The sequence below is a fragment of the Solea senegalensis genome, linkage group LG1, assembly GCF_019176455.1.
Source record: "Solea senegalensis isolate Sse05_10M linkage group LG1, IFAPA_SoseM_1, whole genome shotgun sequence".
NCBI classification, from domain to species: domain Eukaryota; kingdom Metazoa; phylum Chordata; class Actinopteri; order Pleuronectiformes; family Soleidae; genus Solea; species Solea senegalensis.
In genome coordinates this window covers 22,323,949-22,340,874 of record NC_058021.1, presented here as the reverse complement: position 1 = coordinate 22,340,874, position 16,926 = coordinate 22,323,949, and the positions used below count along the sequence as shown (strand labels likewise).

General features: G+C 42.4%; 1 protein-coding gene across 3 annotated transcripts; it reads right to left on the bottom strand.

Moving 5' to 3' along the window:
• Window positions 1–135: 135 nt before the first annotated feature.
• Window positions 136–12,421, bottom strand: LOC122782444 (casein kinase I). Of its 3 annotated transcripts, XM_044047152.1 has the most exons (11): window positions 12,199–12,421; window positions 12,050–12,119; window positions 11,102–11,250; window positions 10,767–11,001; window positions 6,899–6,984; window positions 6,357–6,441; window positions 5,737–5,882; window positions 5,254–5,334; window positions 3,991–4,092; window positions 1,635–1,741; window positions 136–1,343 (listed from the first exon to the last, which is right to left on the bottom strand). In XM_044047152.1, exons 1-11 carry the CDS (start codon window positions 12,373–12,375, stop codon window positions 1,289–1,291), a joined length of 1,293 nt encoding a protein of 430 aa, XP_043903087.1. In that variant the 5' UTR covers window positions 12,376–12,421; the 3' UTR covers window positions 136–1,288. The 3 variants fall into 3 exon arrangements, with proteins under 3 accessions (XP_043903087.1, XP_043903843.1, XP_043904566.1); XM_044047908.1 differs by lacking the exon at window positions 3,991–4,092 and having other exon boundaries at window positions 5,737–5,885; XM_044048631.1 differs by lacking the exon at window positions 3,991–4,092.
• Window positions 12,422–16,926: the final 4,505 nt, after the last annotated feature.

The following is a 16,926-nucleotide window of genomic DNA, read 5'->3' as shown; positions in this document are numbered from 1 at the left end:
TTTTGAGGAACACACTAGAAGCTACAAAACAAATGTTCAGAACAACTCAAAAAGACAGGAGAAAAACAAACAAACAAGATTCAAATTCCAGACAGTCTTTTTTTTTCTTTTTTAGTTACAAATTAAAACAAAGGGGGAAAAAAAACAGGGTTTTTTTTTTACATAAACATCTCTTTTTAAACTTTTGATTCTGGTGGTTGTGAGGTTTTCCTCTGAGGGGTGAATGTGTCTGTGACGAGTACATGGAGCCCAGTCTGCTACAGGAAATAGACCAAGCTGCTCACCGTGTACTTCCTGTCGCCCCCCAGGGAATAAAAAATATTATTATTAACTATGTGCGAGAGCTGCAACATTTTTTTTGTTGTCTCTGAAGTCTCTTAATGCTGAGCTCAAGCCCGTGTGCAGTGTGTTTCTACGTGTGTGTGTTTGTGGTCTTACAGGCTCATTGTGTCCTCTCGTCCTCGCCTCCATGTCTCCTTCACAAATACACGTCTTTCTCCTCTGAACCAGTCAGTGAGGAAGAAAACAAAACAGAGAAGTGGCCAGTCTGTGAGGAGACAGGCCAAGTCCACTCGTGTCGGGACAATCACTGAGACTTTCTCGGTCCGTCTATGGTCACAGCAGTGTGTTTGTGTGTGTGTTATCAAGTTTCAGTTCAGTTTGTGACCATAAATACATGAAGAGTCCTCATTTAAAGCTCCGGGGTGGAACAGGAAAGCCAGGTTACTGTCCGATCCAGTCAGTCCGTCCACTGAGGACACACTGGATGTGGAAGCGCCGACTCGTCCGTTGTCCACCCCACGATTTCATGGTCATGTATCTGACCAGGAAACACACTCACCGCCCTCTCTTTTTGCCCCCCCCATAATCCTCTGTATAAACAGCATCAACGCTGTTTGTGTTTTCAAATAAATATTCAGTTTACTTTGCACACACTTGTCATTTATAGCAAGGGGTGAGAGCAGATCTGCTCCACAGAGAGAGAGAGAGAGTGAGAGAGAGAGGAAGAGAGGAGGAGGAGGAGGCGGCTTTCTCTCTATGGCACTGATACTCACAGCAGAGAGGGAGGGGGGCGGAGCTTCTGGTTTTGGCTTTCACAGCACTCTACAGCGAGTCCCCATCTAGTGTGGTCCCACGGAGGACCACAGGACCGCCATCAGCAGAGGAGGGAGGAGGAGACCAAGGAAAAGAAAGTAACATGAAGAGGACAACAGAACCAGAAGAGGAGAAGGAAATGGGGGAAAAACTGAGTGGGGGTTTCTCTCTCTCTCGCTCTCGTCCGGTGTTTTCATTTGTGTCTCTGGAGAGCTTTCCTCTTCCTCCTCTTGAAGAAACAGCAGCACCTACGACACACATGGAAGCTTTTATTTCACCTCATAACTCTGGTCACACGAAAACCAACAATATTTAAAAGCTTCTGCTTTTTTCAGGGATGATGACTGAGCTCTAGTTCTGAGTTTGATGTTAATTTATATAAACAGGTCAGGGGCGGTGATAAGACTGACTTGTGGACACAGTTTTGATTACAGATGAAGAATAAATGAAGTTATGTCTGATTCAGCATAAAAGCCACAGGAAGTAAGGGTTTTATCCCAATGTCAGATTAAGAAGATGATGACAAAGTGTGTTCTTACTTGGTATCATCAGCCACTTCCACTTCTGCGTTGGCTGTGATTGGTGCGTTGGAGTGTCCTGCAGTGGGGTCATCTGTGTTCAGCTCCCCATTGGTTGAGCTCATAACCTGGAGGAGGTGAGAGATGTAAAAAAGAAAAGGGCTGAGTCCAGACAAGTACAGAGTACAAACCAGCTTTGTCCAGGAGTGTTAGTTAAACTCTGAATCAGAAATAATCTCCATCCACACTAATGCACCTGAAACACACACGACTGATCAGCTGTAACCGTAGTCTGGGAAAAAATATAAAAGAAAACAAAATAGTCAAAATTAAGGCAGCTAAATCTGAAATCTCAATCTGTTTCAATGTCACTTTGGAGAGGTCCTGAAAATGTCAGATATTAATGCAGCAAAATTAATGTTTTTTAAAAAAACGAATCAACTAAACCTTAGTGTGGCTGTAACTGTAATGGGACACAATATAATAATTCAACACAAAGGCAGCTAAATCTCAATCTGTTTTCATGTAATTTTGGACAGGTCCTGAAAACGTCTTGATTAGTGTAGATGTCAGATATTAATGCAGCAAAAAAAGATGTTTTCATAAACTAAACATTAGCGTGGCTGTAACTGTAGTGGGAAACAAATATAAAAGATTCCAAAGAGAGTCCAAACTAAGGCGGCTAAATCTGAAACACCTGACATGCTGCCATGCTCCCATTTCATTTTATAGAAGTTCCTTGTTGCTACAAAGGCAGAGTGTATTGAAAATTGTTGCCAGTGTAATGTGGACAAGAGTAAAGAGCTGTGACATCCAGAGCAGCTTTCACGCCTCCACAGAAACAGGCAGACTGTTGCCATGCAGAACATTAGAGCCCCGGCTTCATGGCCAACAGTGGCAGTGATGATGATGATGCTTTGTTTAATTCAACTCAACTGTTTTTATTATACATACAGCAATGTCAGCTTTCCAGGGGAATAGGTTTAATCCCTTCAGGTCACCTAAATTAACATTATTATTTATTTCTCTCAGTCTAAACCATTACAGAAAAGCCTCATTCTTGGACCACTTCGGATACGTGAGCTATGCCTCTGTCTTGCTTTTTTTTTTGGCACCTGTTACAGCTGCCAGAGAGTCAGGTCATGCGTGGCTCCTGAGTGGACTAAATAGGCATATTAAAAATGACCTATGGCCAATAATCATGAAATGTTTCCCCATTTAATACAGGGAAATGAAAATCTTCACTTCTCCAATTCTACGTTGGTTTTCATGCTCCCAGGTATTGTGTCTCGTTTCTAAAATATTGATAGCAACCCAGAATAGATTTATCTGTTTCCTATGCACTGCACTAATAAGATATTTCTATCTCATTCATGCTTGTGTGAGTGTTTTGTTGTTGTAGAACAATAGAAAAAGTCAATAAACATACATAAGAAAACAAAATAAAAAACTTTTATGTGCAGAGGTGCAGAAGCCATCATAATATTATGCAACATGCACAAAACCTCATTCAAAAACTGGCCAATTTAAAGTTTACTGATGTTTCCACAAAAAACAAATGTAGTGTATCAACATATTATTATAATTAATATTACTGGAAGTCATGATTCCACAATCTTTCGTTATTTGTTCAGCAAAATAACTACTTGAGTTTAGTATTAGTGTGGTTATAATATGTCAATAGTCATGTCAAAAGAAGAACCAGCAGCCCAGTCTCAAGACACATAACTCTAGAGCAGCTTTTCTTCTGTATTTGTTGCTCCAAAAATTAAGTTTTTATAGTTATGTTGACAACTGTTTCAATGGATTTATACTTATTTTGTGCTCTTTCCTTAACAGCATCTTGTCAAGTTTACTACTGACCACAAATGGACTCCAGTCAAGTTCTGGACAAGACCCAAAAGTAATTAAAGTAAACAGAACAAGTAGACACAGTTTGTAGATACAGCAAACAAAGGCTATGATTAATCTTCGATACACTGGAGAGGTTTCCGTTTGTAATACACTCGCATAGATGTCTCCCTCCTACCAAAATTGTGTCTCGCTCACATAAAGCGACCGACATCAGACAGACTCTAAATGCTCTACTCTGTCTACAGAAGCCGTGCAGCTACCTTCAGTGTCCCTGCAGACGTCCTCCATTGTTTTCGTGTTAAAAGCACTTGTGACTTCTATGCTTCTAAATAAAAAGAAAAGCTACAGTAACCTAATCTGACAGTTTTAAATGTGGAATTTTTTTTCATTACAATATTCAGCTGTGAGCAAACAGACCACAGGTCAGTGCTGCTGCAGAGACAGAGAAGGCCATGCAGGCAGACAGATAGACAGGTACGCAGACAGACATGAAGGTGGCACAGCTAAATCTTCCTCTCAGTACCTGGACAGACCCGCCCAGCCTATCGGCAGTGAGGTGGGAGCCCAACAGCTCTTGATTGGTCATTGGAGTGGGCTGGGACTCACCGCCTTTCCCCTCTGGAGACTAGAGGAGACGGGGAAGCCATTCACAGGGGAAATGGCGAGAGGGGACGGGAGGTGGAGGAAGGAGAACGGAAGAGATTGAAGAGGAGAGGTTGGGTGAAATAGAGTGAGAGAAGAAGGTAAACCAAAATAGGAAGATGAGCAGGTCAAGAGGAGTAGCAGCAGTGTGGCGAGGAGAGAAGAAAAAAAAGGAAAAGAAAAGAAGAAATACTGAGTACAGAGTCCGTGTTTGGTGGAAGAGAAACTGGGAGGTTGAGCACTCAAGTGTGCAGTTTCAGTGAGATACCCCACCTGGAAGCCCCATGCAAATGGGGGAAGGAGGTGGTTTTGCCTATGTGTGCCCTTGACCTCATTAGTCTACAAAAAAAATATTGTTGAAAAAAATGTTTGCCCACGCGTGGCATCGACTGGAGCTCACAGGTCACTAAATACACAGGTTGTACGAAAGCTGCAGCCCGAAAAGTGGAGTAAATGGAACGGACACATGAGATCACACGGGCATAAGTCACGCACAGATCACAGCAGAGGTTTTGCTGATTACTCTGAATTCCCCAGGGGGCCGACAGATGTTACGCACTGGAGCTTTAAGTAAAGGATGTGATTACATCGTCAGGAACTGATCAGTGCCAACTCATCTGTGTCACTGTCAACAAACTCATTTACAAATTGTGTTTAAAATCTCGCATATCTGTAGTCGTGTGTGTGCACTCAGGCAGCCAAATACCAAATACCAGCTTTTATCGATGATGTGCTCAGTAGTGCTTGGCAGGCTGCACTCCTCCTGCATACCAGTGCAGGAGTCCATCTTGCACTGGTATTACTACCATCCTCTGTGAAGAAGATCAATAAATGTGTCCCGCCTGCAGGGTCACTGACACTCAGTGTACAAGCTGTTCTGTATTGGACGAGTTAAACGGCGTAAATAAATATATCCAGCACAGATACTACATCTGTAACATTGAGGTTATTCAAAAAAACAAGGTTTTTATTTAAGGTCAACTGTGGAGGTATAAACCCTTTTATGTGCAAATATTTAGAGTGGACAGAGAGCAGCAGCACTGAGAGTGAAAGGCAGTGCTGCCTAAGTGTGTGTGTGTGTGTGTGTTGCGTTGCAATACCAACATGATTATGACACATATTTGTCCAGAAAGAGTTTGTGTACCTGGTTTTTGGTCTGCGGCACCTTCTCTCGGTTGCTCGTCTGCAGGGGAGTCTCGCTGGCCACTGGACCAATAGGAGTGGGCTAAACATAAGGGAAGATGTGGTCAACATGAGATCATGGGATGTACACACAGGGTGTTGGGACGTCTCCATGGACTTGATGTCTACACTTAAGCCCTAATTGTAGACACAAGTGACCCAAAACTGTGTTTAGTTCAAAATTCAATCAATCAATCTAAACATACAACACATTACAAAAATAACTAAAGAGATCTTGAGATGTCGGATGAGTGGCAGCGCCCTCTACAGCCACAGGTGCTCCTCATCTTTCTGTACAATCTTACTATGATCCTCTCAGTCAGCACAGACACAGACACACACACACACACACACAGACACACACACACACACACACCTTATTCCTCACTGTAAACCCTGTCACACACAGCATTTATTTATAATAAATACTTAACTCCACACTTACCAGTGGCTTTCCAGTCCAGTCGTACTTGTAGTCAAAGATGTATCCGTTTCTGTCAAAGAGGTCAGTGAAGAGTTTCCTCAGGTAGTCGTAGTCTGGTTTCTCAAAGAAGTCGAGCCGACGCACGTATCGCAGGTAAGTGGCCATCTCTTCTGTTACATACACACATATACACACACAACACCCAACACCACACATGTAAGAGAGAGAGAGAGACAAGAAAATGGATCAACAAATGGCTATAAGTACTGTTTGGTTTGGGACGATATTGTACAGTTTGGTAATGGTTAAGCACTGGGTCAGGCTGGCGTTTCAACAGAGAACGTTATCTTTATTTGGTGGGCAGTTTGAGCCGTGCCCCGAAGGACAGCCCAGTGCGATATGGACAATATCCGTTGTGGTCCAACAGTCTAACAAGACGTCAAGCTTTTTATGAGAACAGACAGCGGGCGTTGAAGAACCACTGATCATAAAAGTTCTGTCGCCCATTCAGCTGACTGTTGTGGGTGGAGCTAGACTGTACCATAACTTTCTACTGTGGTACACAGCATGGGGCTGGTTATTTTGGTAGCAAACCAAAACAGTTCTACTTGATGGAAACACATTTTTGTGTGTATACAAACCTGGAAAGTTCTCACAGAGGACCTCTATCGGCGTGTCTCTCTTTGTGTCTCCTATCTTCTGATAACGTTCTTTCAGAGTGTCCGCCTAATTAGAAGACAGAATGGCAGAGTAATGTATTGTGAACAAACATACAGTTGCACAGAAGAAAGCAAGCGAAAAGAGATGGAGAGTGGCTCAGCCGTCTAGCTCGTTGGCTCCAGAAGTTGTCGTGACACTGTGTCACACATCTCTGAATTTCTGTAACTACGCGTGTATGAGCAATGGACGTGTCCAAGGGAAAACTGGCTAAATAGATTCTGTCTAATCTAACACCTCGTTACAAGCTGTGGGGAAAGAAAGACACTTCAGGCTTTTATAAAAAGGGGGGAGGAGTCTGGGACAATGAGCCTTGCATTGATTAGACAAGAGGGGAATGAGAGTGTGTATAACTTCAATACTTTACTCTAAACTGTGAAGATTTGCACCTGGATCAGCAAATAACATTAAGTAGATGCACATACACACTGGTGTACAGCTGAAAAAATACACTTTAAGGTCTCACCTTCAATCCCTGCCATGGTAGACTTCCTCGCAGGAAGTACATGAACATGTGACCTAAAGCCTCCAGGTCATCCCGTCTGCTTTGTTCTGAAACACAATCAGAAAAACGTCACTGTTTGGCCTCAATCAGTGGCGTTACTGTGGACTTAACAACTCCCGATAACAAGAATACAAACTCCCCCCGCCTGGAACGTACAACCCCACAGCTGTGAGAGAAAGATGTGTCTCTGTTGTAGTTCAACTATTAGCATTAATGATTTGACACAGGTAATTGGCAAATTATGAAATTCTCTTGACTATGGAAACATTTCAGGATCTTCCTGTTCAGAACAGATGTGATTTTAATGGAACTGGTTGACAGTCAAATAATGGCAAGAGGCGGCAATGTCATGACCACCTTTAATTCAATCACTGTTTCAAAGACCTGTTGGCAGGCACAGTGCACAACATTTTCCATTCGAGTCAGTCTGGACAAGCCCTGTCAAATATCTGTTACACAACGTCAACAAAGCCTGCGCAATGACACAGCAGAGCATTAACAGCAGTGTCACTGTCTACATGGGGACATTTCACACACAGTTCTGACTGGAGGTCATCATAACTCAGCCCAGTACATAGTCACTCTAGAATAAAATAGAACTGAGGCATAAATATACAGTATATGCTTTTGTTTATTAGTTACAAGTGAGCACAAGTTCCCATACAAACCAAAACTATCAGATTTAATCATAACATTTTACTGTGCATCACCTTGTTTTGTTTGCGGCTCCACAAGTGACAGCACTGACACGATCACTAACGCGTGGGCATTTCTGATCAGGTAACAAAAACTGGACGGGAGTATCTGCTGCAATTTTTTACAAAAGTTTTGCCATAAATAACATACATTTAAATCGGGGGGTGAGTGTGTGATTATATCGTATCATGACTTAAATAGAGACTTTAATGTTGTGACAATATCGTATCATGACTTATATTTTGTGATAATACCGTATGGTGGCTAAAATATTGATAATATCGTATCGTATGACTTGGAAATCGTGATAATATCGCATCATGACTTAAAGGGGACATATTATGCAAAATCAACTTTTTAACCATTTTAATACTTATATTTGGGACTCTTTTTTTTTGAGGCCCTACCAGTCGCCAAAGTGTGGAAAAAGAATACTCAGTCATGTTTTCGTGGTCCCCCTTAGTGTAAGTATAGGCGATAAAACACTCGATGTTGAATTCCCTGCGCTTATGACGGCAGCATGCGCATTTCACCACGAATGTTACCGCCCCACCAGTAAGTTTACTTGGAGAGCTCCACCTTAGCTCCACCTTGTCCCTGCGAGAGTGCAGGCGAGGGAGGAAGAGCGGTATTATGTCAACGCGAAGGGACAAGTGTGCTGTTTGTGGCTGCACAGTGGAGCACAGTGTTTTACACAAACTTCCAGCCTCAGAGGATTTTATATATGAAGCTAATGTGCCGGATAAAGTCAACAAACGTGTGTTCGTGTGTTCTCACCACTTCGCATCAGACTGCGGCCAGTGGTCGCCGTATTTAGTCAGCGAACGTATTTCACCGACGTACAAACACACATATTGTTAAGAAAAGGTCACATAGAGCTCATAACTGACCATTCTGACACGTCCTAATTAAAAATATTTGTTCAGTCCTCCATGACTGGAGCATAGACTCAGTCTGATACAGTCACATACAGCAGCCGTTTATGCAGCTCGTCGCTGGCGATCGGCGGTGCTGCACTCTCTGTGAAAATCAGTTAAAAAGACATAGGGACAGCACCGCTGATCGCCACTGCTGATTGCCAGCGGCGAGCTGCCTAAACTGGCGCTGTATGTGACTGATGGCCAGCTCCGGAGCATACAGTCAAATACAGCGGCAGTTTATTCAGCTCGCCGCGCGCCGCTGGCGATCAACGGTGGCGATCAGCAGTGCTGTCCCTAAGTGTTTTAACTGATTTACAGTTCGGCACTGTTCGGCTCAATCCTTATGTAGGACGTCTCTTCCTGTGACGGCACTCTCACTGTTTTCCGTGCACGCTGCCATGTTGATATTGTCAGAGAACTAGTGGAGGGAGGGGGAGACGAATGGAGCAGAGGGAACAGGATCTGAGCGAGTGAACGCTGTAAAGAGAACATGGAAGAAGTGGGTGTGTGTTTGCCTGTGTCTCATTTGCATATAAAGGGACCATGCACGAAAACCGAGCGTTCTGAAAGGGGTGGGTTTAGCAGGGTTATTGAACTGCTATGGTGCTTCATCCTTATGGTATTTTGACCAAAGCATGCCACTGACATGTTCATTAGGACACCAGGGAACTATTTTAATGGGGGAAATAGGGTATAATATGTCTCCTTTAAATATTGTGATAATATCATATGGGGGCTAAAATATCGTGATAATATATCGTGACTTAAATATTGTGATAATGTCGTATATTGGCGTATATTGGCGATTCCCACGCTCACTTTTAAATACTCCTCGGTTCTCAACTGGGCACCATGAGACAGCAGTATGACGTATGAATCATCATTCCTGCAACTGCTCGAGTGCTTTTACTTTGAAAGTGTTACAGGACATGTAATGTTTGTGACATATTTGACACACAGAAATGCAGCAAATTCATTTCCAACGTCTTATTTTTTACTGTAAAACAAGCACAGCTCACGTGAGAGGCATGTCTTATGTGTCCCACAGTGGAATCTGCTCTTATCTGATTACATCGGATAATTCTGAAATCTAACCCTATTTCAAAGAAAAAATGTTTGAGCGTTCACTTTGTGGCCAAGGCCTTAATCCTTGTGCTCGAGGCTGTGTGTGTTTGATATGAATGCCTGCTCCTGACCCAGATCTGACACAAATGAAGGAAGTTTAAAATTTATTACAAAACTATTCCGTATATAAACGAAGGTAAAAGGATTATAAAATTGTTGGGATTTGTTTGAGTGCTGGCAAGATTTTAAGAGTATTTGTTTAACAAAAAACAAATGACCCAGCCTCACAACTAAGTCAATAAACAGCCTGCATACACAGCTGGATGGATTATTACACGAGGAAAAACATGTCCAAAAACCCTCCTGTGTTCAAAAAGCTTAGCTTAATGGCTTTTTCAAAAATGCTGCTGTGCACTGCTTACATGTGCCTCAAGGCTGTTTTAAGTCGACATAGGCAGCATCTGCCATTTTGTCTTTTGTGCTGAAAATTAATCAAAACAAAAAAGGAAACTCCTGCAAAGCTCTGATTGCCTTGACCTTTTTTGCAAATCAAGTAAACTGCTGTAATTATCACATCATCAAATCTATTTAGGCGGCAGATCCGACGCAGCGCAGACGTTTGCAAGCAGGTGATAATTACTCTAAATCTCATTATGTGACTCACACTTCTTCATTCTGCAGTCATATAATGCTCCACATTCTACACATGCTTACAGATACCTTATGTTGCTCTTATTAGGCCTTGAGGATCTTTAAGTTTGGGTTAGAGTGGTACACACCAAGTGTGACTTTTGGGACTTTTCCATTATACAGTTTGGTATCGGTCCTTCGTTTTCCTTTACTTCACAGTACCTCCTTAGTGTGGACATGGTTGTCATAGCACGGCTGCAAGACACTGCGGTGACGTATTAAGCACTGCTGTTGCTTAATACACCAGACTCCTCTGTTAAATATTGAGACATTTCCTTTGCTAAATGTTGGAGATTGACGCACGTGTTAAGGATTTTTAAGTCTACAGTCCTTCAAATCTACAGTCCGTTGACTTCACATTTTAGTACCAGCTCATTTAGAACCTCACCAGAGCAGGTACCAGGTACTATCTCCAATGGAAAAGCAAAAAAAAAAAAAAAGTTGAGTGGATAGCTCACCTTTCCCCAGATGTGTGTTGATGCTCATGTATCTCGCAGTACCAGTGAGGCTCTTGTGTTCTCTGTATGGGATGTGTTTTTTGGTCTCTGGGTCTATGTATTCTTTTGCCAGGCCAAAGTCAATGATGTGAATGGTGTGCTGCCGTTTGGAGCCGGGTCGGCCCACCAGGAAGTTCTCAGGCTTCACGTCCCGATAGATGAGGCTTCTGGTGTGGACAAACTCCATGCGAGTTATCTAAGGCAGTGGCAAGAGCACATAGATAACATGATGAAAACAATGCTTTGAGCAGAGCATAGCTAGGAGAAATAACAATACTGTGTGTGTGTGTCTTTACCAGTTGTATGGCTATCATGAGTACAGTCTTCAAAGAGAAAGTACGGTCACAGAGGTCAAACAGGTCCTCTAAGCTGGGTCCCAGTAGTTCTAGAACCATGGCATTGTATTTACCACATGGCCCAAAGTAAAACACCTGGGGGACACCCTCTGGATGGACAGACGGAGACAGAGATTACATCTGACACACTAAGCAGCAACATTCTTTTTTACCTTACATGTTGACCTGTAGTAGTATTGCGTTTTACTGACAGCCCACATTTGTCAATCCATTTATTACCACCATGCTGTTATTATATATCGCACCGAGTTTGCCAGACTCAACTGTTGCATGGCCACCACTGGTTTTCCATAATTAGTGACATGTAACATGTAAATGACAGTTATAGGGCTGCAACTAACGATTATTACCATTATCGATTCATCTGTCGATTATATTCTAAATGACTCAAGCAATTGTTTGATCCAGAAAATGTTGAACAGTGTTTCTCAAACCTGGAAATGATTCTCTAATGTGTTGCTTACTCCATTTTAATAATTTCTTTGTTATATGGAGCAAAGAAACCAGAAAATGGTTTAAGGAGCTGAAAAACATTTGACTGTGATCAGCTGTTGCAGTGGCAATCCAACCCATGCAATGAACTGATAACAGTGGACTGACGGGGCAACAGAAATTATTTTTATCTGTATAAATTAATGATTATTTTCTACAATTATGACCAAAAAAGCAGGGAAAAGTGCAGCCATACTACTGCAATAACCACAACAACCTGTGGACCAGCTTTAGCCAAACTGTGATGTCCACAAAAGTAAATAAAACAACCCAAAAAATCATTAAAAGGCAGCATCATGAACTTGGGGTTCCTGACACACACACGTGCTACCACTGGCACACGGTCGCTTATTCAATTACACTCGATGTAAGAGCGAGACTGAGAAAGTTGCTCACCTGAACTTCCCAACTGTTTGTAGAAGCGATATTCTAGGTGGAGCTGTGGTGCACGTGACTTGATTGGCTCCTGCAAAGGAGGATTTTGTTTGAATATAAGAATATATAGAAGACAAGGTTGCATTTTGTACAGAGAAAGGGTTTTTTACCAGTTTGATAGCCACATATTCATTGGTGTACAGGTTCTTTCCGAGTCGCAGTTCTCCAAAGTTCCCGCATCCGATCTTTTTCCCTACCCGGAAGTTTGGTCCGACCATGAGAACCCCGGAGTTGGAGCCAGTACCCCGGCCACTGTGTCCTGATCGACTCCCCGTCTTCCCCGACATCCTCTTCGCCTCTTCTGTCTCTGCCTTGCCGCCCCCCCCTCCTCCTCCCTCCCCCACCACCACCACCACCACCACCTCCTCCTCCTCCTCCACCACCCACCACCACCACCACCTCCACCTCCACCAACTCCTCGCTTGTCAAAGTCCATCAGTTTGTGGTAGCCCGGCCTCTCCACGGTTAAGCTGATTCCATGCAACCAAAGCAACCACCAAAACGACCGCCAAGTGGCTTCACAATCAACCTTTGGCCAAACTGCAACACTAGGATTTTAATTTAAATGATGGCTGGCTGTGGCAACTTAAACTGGGATTAAGGGATGTGACATGAGTACAAAGGAACGTAGAGCTTAAGTTAGAGTGTTTAATACTTCAAGAGTGAGTGAGGGAGTAACAGTTGATGATCGTTGGTTGTGTGGATGGATGAATGAATAAAAGAATAAATGAATAGATGATGGGGTGGGGGGTGGGGGGTGTACCACTACCAGCAAGTTTATACCCCCTTGTAGGGGCCAGAGATAGCTATCAATGGGAGGGGGACAATGGTCTTAACCGACACATTCACATCTAGCCATATGCTAACATTCTATATGAAACTGAGAAGCTACTCTAGCTTCAGGCTCAGACATACCAGGCCAACATGACAGTAGACTGGTCAACACGGCATCCATACACCTAACTCCAGTGCAGACTTTGACAGCAGGAATGTGTTGGGTTTAAAAAACAAAAACCCAACAAACAGAATTCCCCAAAATTCTCTCAAAATGTATGTCCGGTCCAGCTGTGACCAAATATTGGTGTGTGATTTATTGCCATAGGTTTCAGAGTGAGAGGTGGCCCATGTCACTAGTCCACGGTCGCGTAGATGGTTAAGAACAATCGGTCACATAACTGCTTGGTCCTATGGAATAGCAGTCGCTGTGGCCCCTGGTCGAGAACAACGCTGTGTGCTGAGGTTTCAGGTTTCAACACCTGAAAAAGACAGAAAAATAGATCAAATTCACATGACTTCATAACCCCCGAGTTTTAAGACATTTGCAGACCACACAGGGTTTTCATTTCTTCACACATTGGTGCACATCTAACTGTTAAAATTTGTTTTTAAAACAACACGGGACCCATGCCCAAATCTTCAAACTGTCTGACAGATCATCCAAAAGTTCGTCCTGAAGCAGTGAAATGGTTCAGTTCAAGCTCTACTCTCTTCTTGAGTGTTGGCTTTTCTGTTCCATTTGTGAAGTCATGTCTGTTTCATTTATTTGCTTAATCGTGCCGCTGTTAATTTGACTAGTGACAGTGTGTTATTTGTAATTTCATGCTGTTCATTCCTATTGCCCTAGTGTCAGTGATGTAAATTTGCATACACAGTGCATACACATTCAAGTTTATTATTATATTTAGAAAATACCAGTTTTTATACCAGTCATTCATTTTATTTTTATTGTATTTATCAGCCACACCTTAAAGGCCGGTCCGTGAAAATATTGTCTGACATTAAACCGGTCCGTGGACTGCTGTTCTAGGGGACGGTGACGTGATGATTGAATATTGTGATCTTCAAGACGTTAAATTGTTAAGAATGTTAATTTTTGTCTGGGGACTCTTGTCATTCCATTTCAAAGATTTTGGAATTTTCCTTTAGAACACCTCGATGAAGATGCTGTCAAAAACTTTTAACAGATTCAAATGTACAGTGTGATCCAGAAGCCAGTTACTTTTATTTGATGTTTCCTTCCTAAGCCTTTGAAAAACATGAATCCAGGGAGATGGTTGTGGATTTCCGGAGATCCAGGGTGCACCCAGAACCAGTTCTCATCAAAGGGGACTGTGTGGAGGTGGTGCACACCTACAAATACCTGGGACTACAGCTGAATGACAGGCTGGACTGGACCACCAACACAGATGCTCTGTGCAGGAAAGGACAGAGTCGTTTGTACTTCCTTAGAAGGCTTGCATCCTTCAACGTCTGCAGGAAGCTGCTACAGACCTTCTACCAGTCTGTGGTAGCGAGTGCCCTCCTGTACTCAGTGGTGTGCTGTAAGGGCAGCCTAAAGAAGAAGGACGCTTCACGCCTGGACAAACTAATAAGGAAGGCAGGCTCTGTCATGCACAGAACTGGACAGTCTATACATCCATAGCTGAGCGACGCACACTCAACAGGCTCCTGTCCATCATAGACAATCCACACCATCCACTACACAGCAACATACACAGACAGAGGAGCAGCTTCAGTGACGGACTGCTGTCGGACTGATGTCCACAGAAAAGACTGAGGAGATCATTCCTCCCCCATGCCATCAGGCTCTTCAACCAGCATCATACATGACACATACACACAAGTACATCTGTACATCATCTCATTCTTTATATTTTTTATATATTTTTTCTTTTCTTTTTATATATATACTGTACGTTTCAGTTTATATTTAGACTGTACTTAGACTTGCATGCCTCTTATGTTTCTATTTTGTAACATATTCTTGGAGCTGCTGAACTGTGAATTTCTCTGTGAGATGAATAAAGTATCTATCCATCTAATCTCATTATATCTAGTAGTATTATGCAGAGTGTTTAGTGGGTACAATAAGCAGCACTTCTACTTTAATGACAGTCTGCACTTAGGCTGGCATTAACTCCAAATAACCCAGTGTGATTTGACAGTGCTCCAAAGAGTTTCTTGTGATTTTACAATGTGTGTAAGAGCAAAAGTTCAGTTGAGTTAAGCTCAGATGACTGTCGAGGTATTTCCAATGCCCAACCGGAACGTGATAAGCAGTCACAAAGTGTGAAATATTTAAAAGACGCGATTAAAGAGGATCACCGACTCTTTTCCCGATCTCATTTCCCGTATGCAGGAAATCTGATCCAAAGTCTGCTATAACTCCTGCTTTACCAGCCAATTTAGAGACTGGGATGGGTGTGACGGTGGCTGAAACCCAAACAGAAATTCAACAGCGACTCATCAGAAAGGAGTTGAAAAAAGAAAGTCACTTCTCCAGAGTTTTTGTGATGTGCTGATGTTACAAGATCCCAGCCAGGGGTAAATCCTGTAGTAGTAGTATCATGTGAACGCAAAATAAATCTATCGATGACAAGACAGCAAGTCAAGCAGTGTGGAATACAAGTCCTGAAGCTTTGATTTGGCTTCAGTCGTCAAGTAATCATCTCAAAGATATAAAGATATTTGGGTTCATTATCCACAGTAAAGAACAAAGTTATTCTTTCATTGGGCAGGACTTCCAGAATATGATCCCATCATCACATTTTACTGTTGGATTGATGAGGTGGAAAGTCATTCTCTCAAATGCTCATCTCAAGAGTAAATGTGAAATACTGGGTCTTCCTTAGCCACCCTCCTTAGTATTTTTGCTACGTTTTCAATTGCTTAGAATTGGTTCAGACACTGCTACTTGGCCTCCACACAAAAGACGGAGATTTGCGGAGCCGTTTGACCGTACTTTTGCATTTTCAATATCACTGGAAATCGTAGGGGCTGTACAGAGTTTTTAAAAACGGCGGAAAGAACATCAAACAACATATTATATTTAAAATCCATAACAGTAGCTTTTCTAACACAAAGTGTCAGATCTTCCTCCAGGAGGACATGACATGTTCTCTAGCGTTTCTGACGACTTCTAAAAATAACACTCATCCTGGCTTCTCCGATTCCTTCCTTCTCTCCTCTCAGTTTTCTGCTGTACTCCTATTCTTTCCCTTTACATCCAGTCCACCTCGACTTAATCTTGTCCCATATCCCTTATCCTCTACTCAAGGCCCTTCTTTTTTCTCTTCCTGCCACAGCAAGTTGGTTAATGGCAATGCTGCTCTTTGTATTTATTCATAAAAAATCCACTGGCTGTAAACTCAAAAGTAGCACAGTATGCCCAGCTCTTAACTAAATGGGATGAACGCACTAACACCGATAGTTTCAACAGTGTGTCTTTAGAATTGTACCCTTTACACCACATAAATTGTTTGAAACCATTATTTTTGATTAATGTCAGACCATTTTAAATGTCCATAATATTATAGTTACACATGTTAAGGAAACGTCAGAACGCCTTACCTATGTTAATGGTAATATGGAGTAGTGCTGACAATCCTCACAGTATCACAATAACAAGAGTGTCTCCATAGTGTCATGGATCTGTATCGAACAAAAGTACCTTGCAATCGCAGTGTGGGACAATAGAAGGAAGTGAGTCCATTGTTCTATATTATGGTGGACACCAGTAGTCTAACAGCAGTAGTGATGACTACCTGGTAAGTTCAGAAAGTGTTCAGGTGTGCAACCACAGGTTATGTTTACTCGCATTGCTTTCAGTTTGTGTGTCTATAGATCCACTGCTGGTATTAAGCCTGATGGGCACTGACTCATTACACATGGAAGAGCTGCTGCAGCCACCTGGCAACACTTCACTATGAACTAATAAAAAACTCCCTCCCCACATATGAACTAAGAACAATAGACTTTGTCCACATCAGTAATTATCGCATATTCGACCCTGTACAAAGTATGACAAATGTGATAGTTCAGGTTTTGTTAAGTGTGTT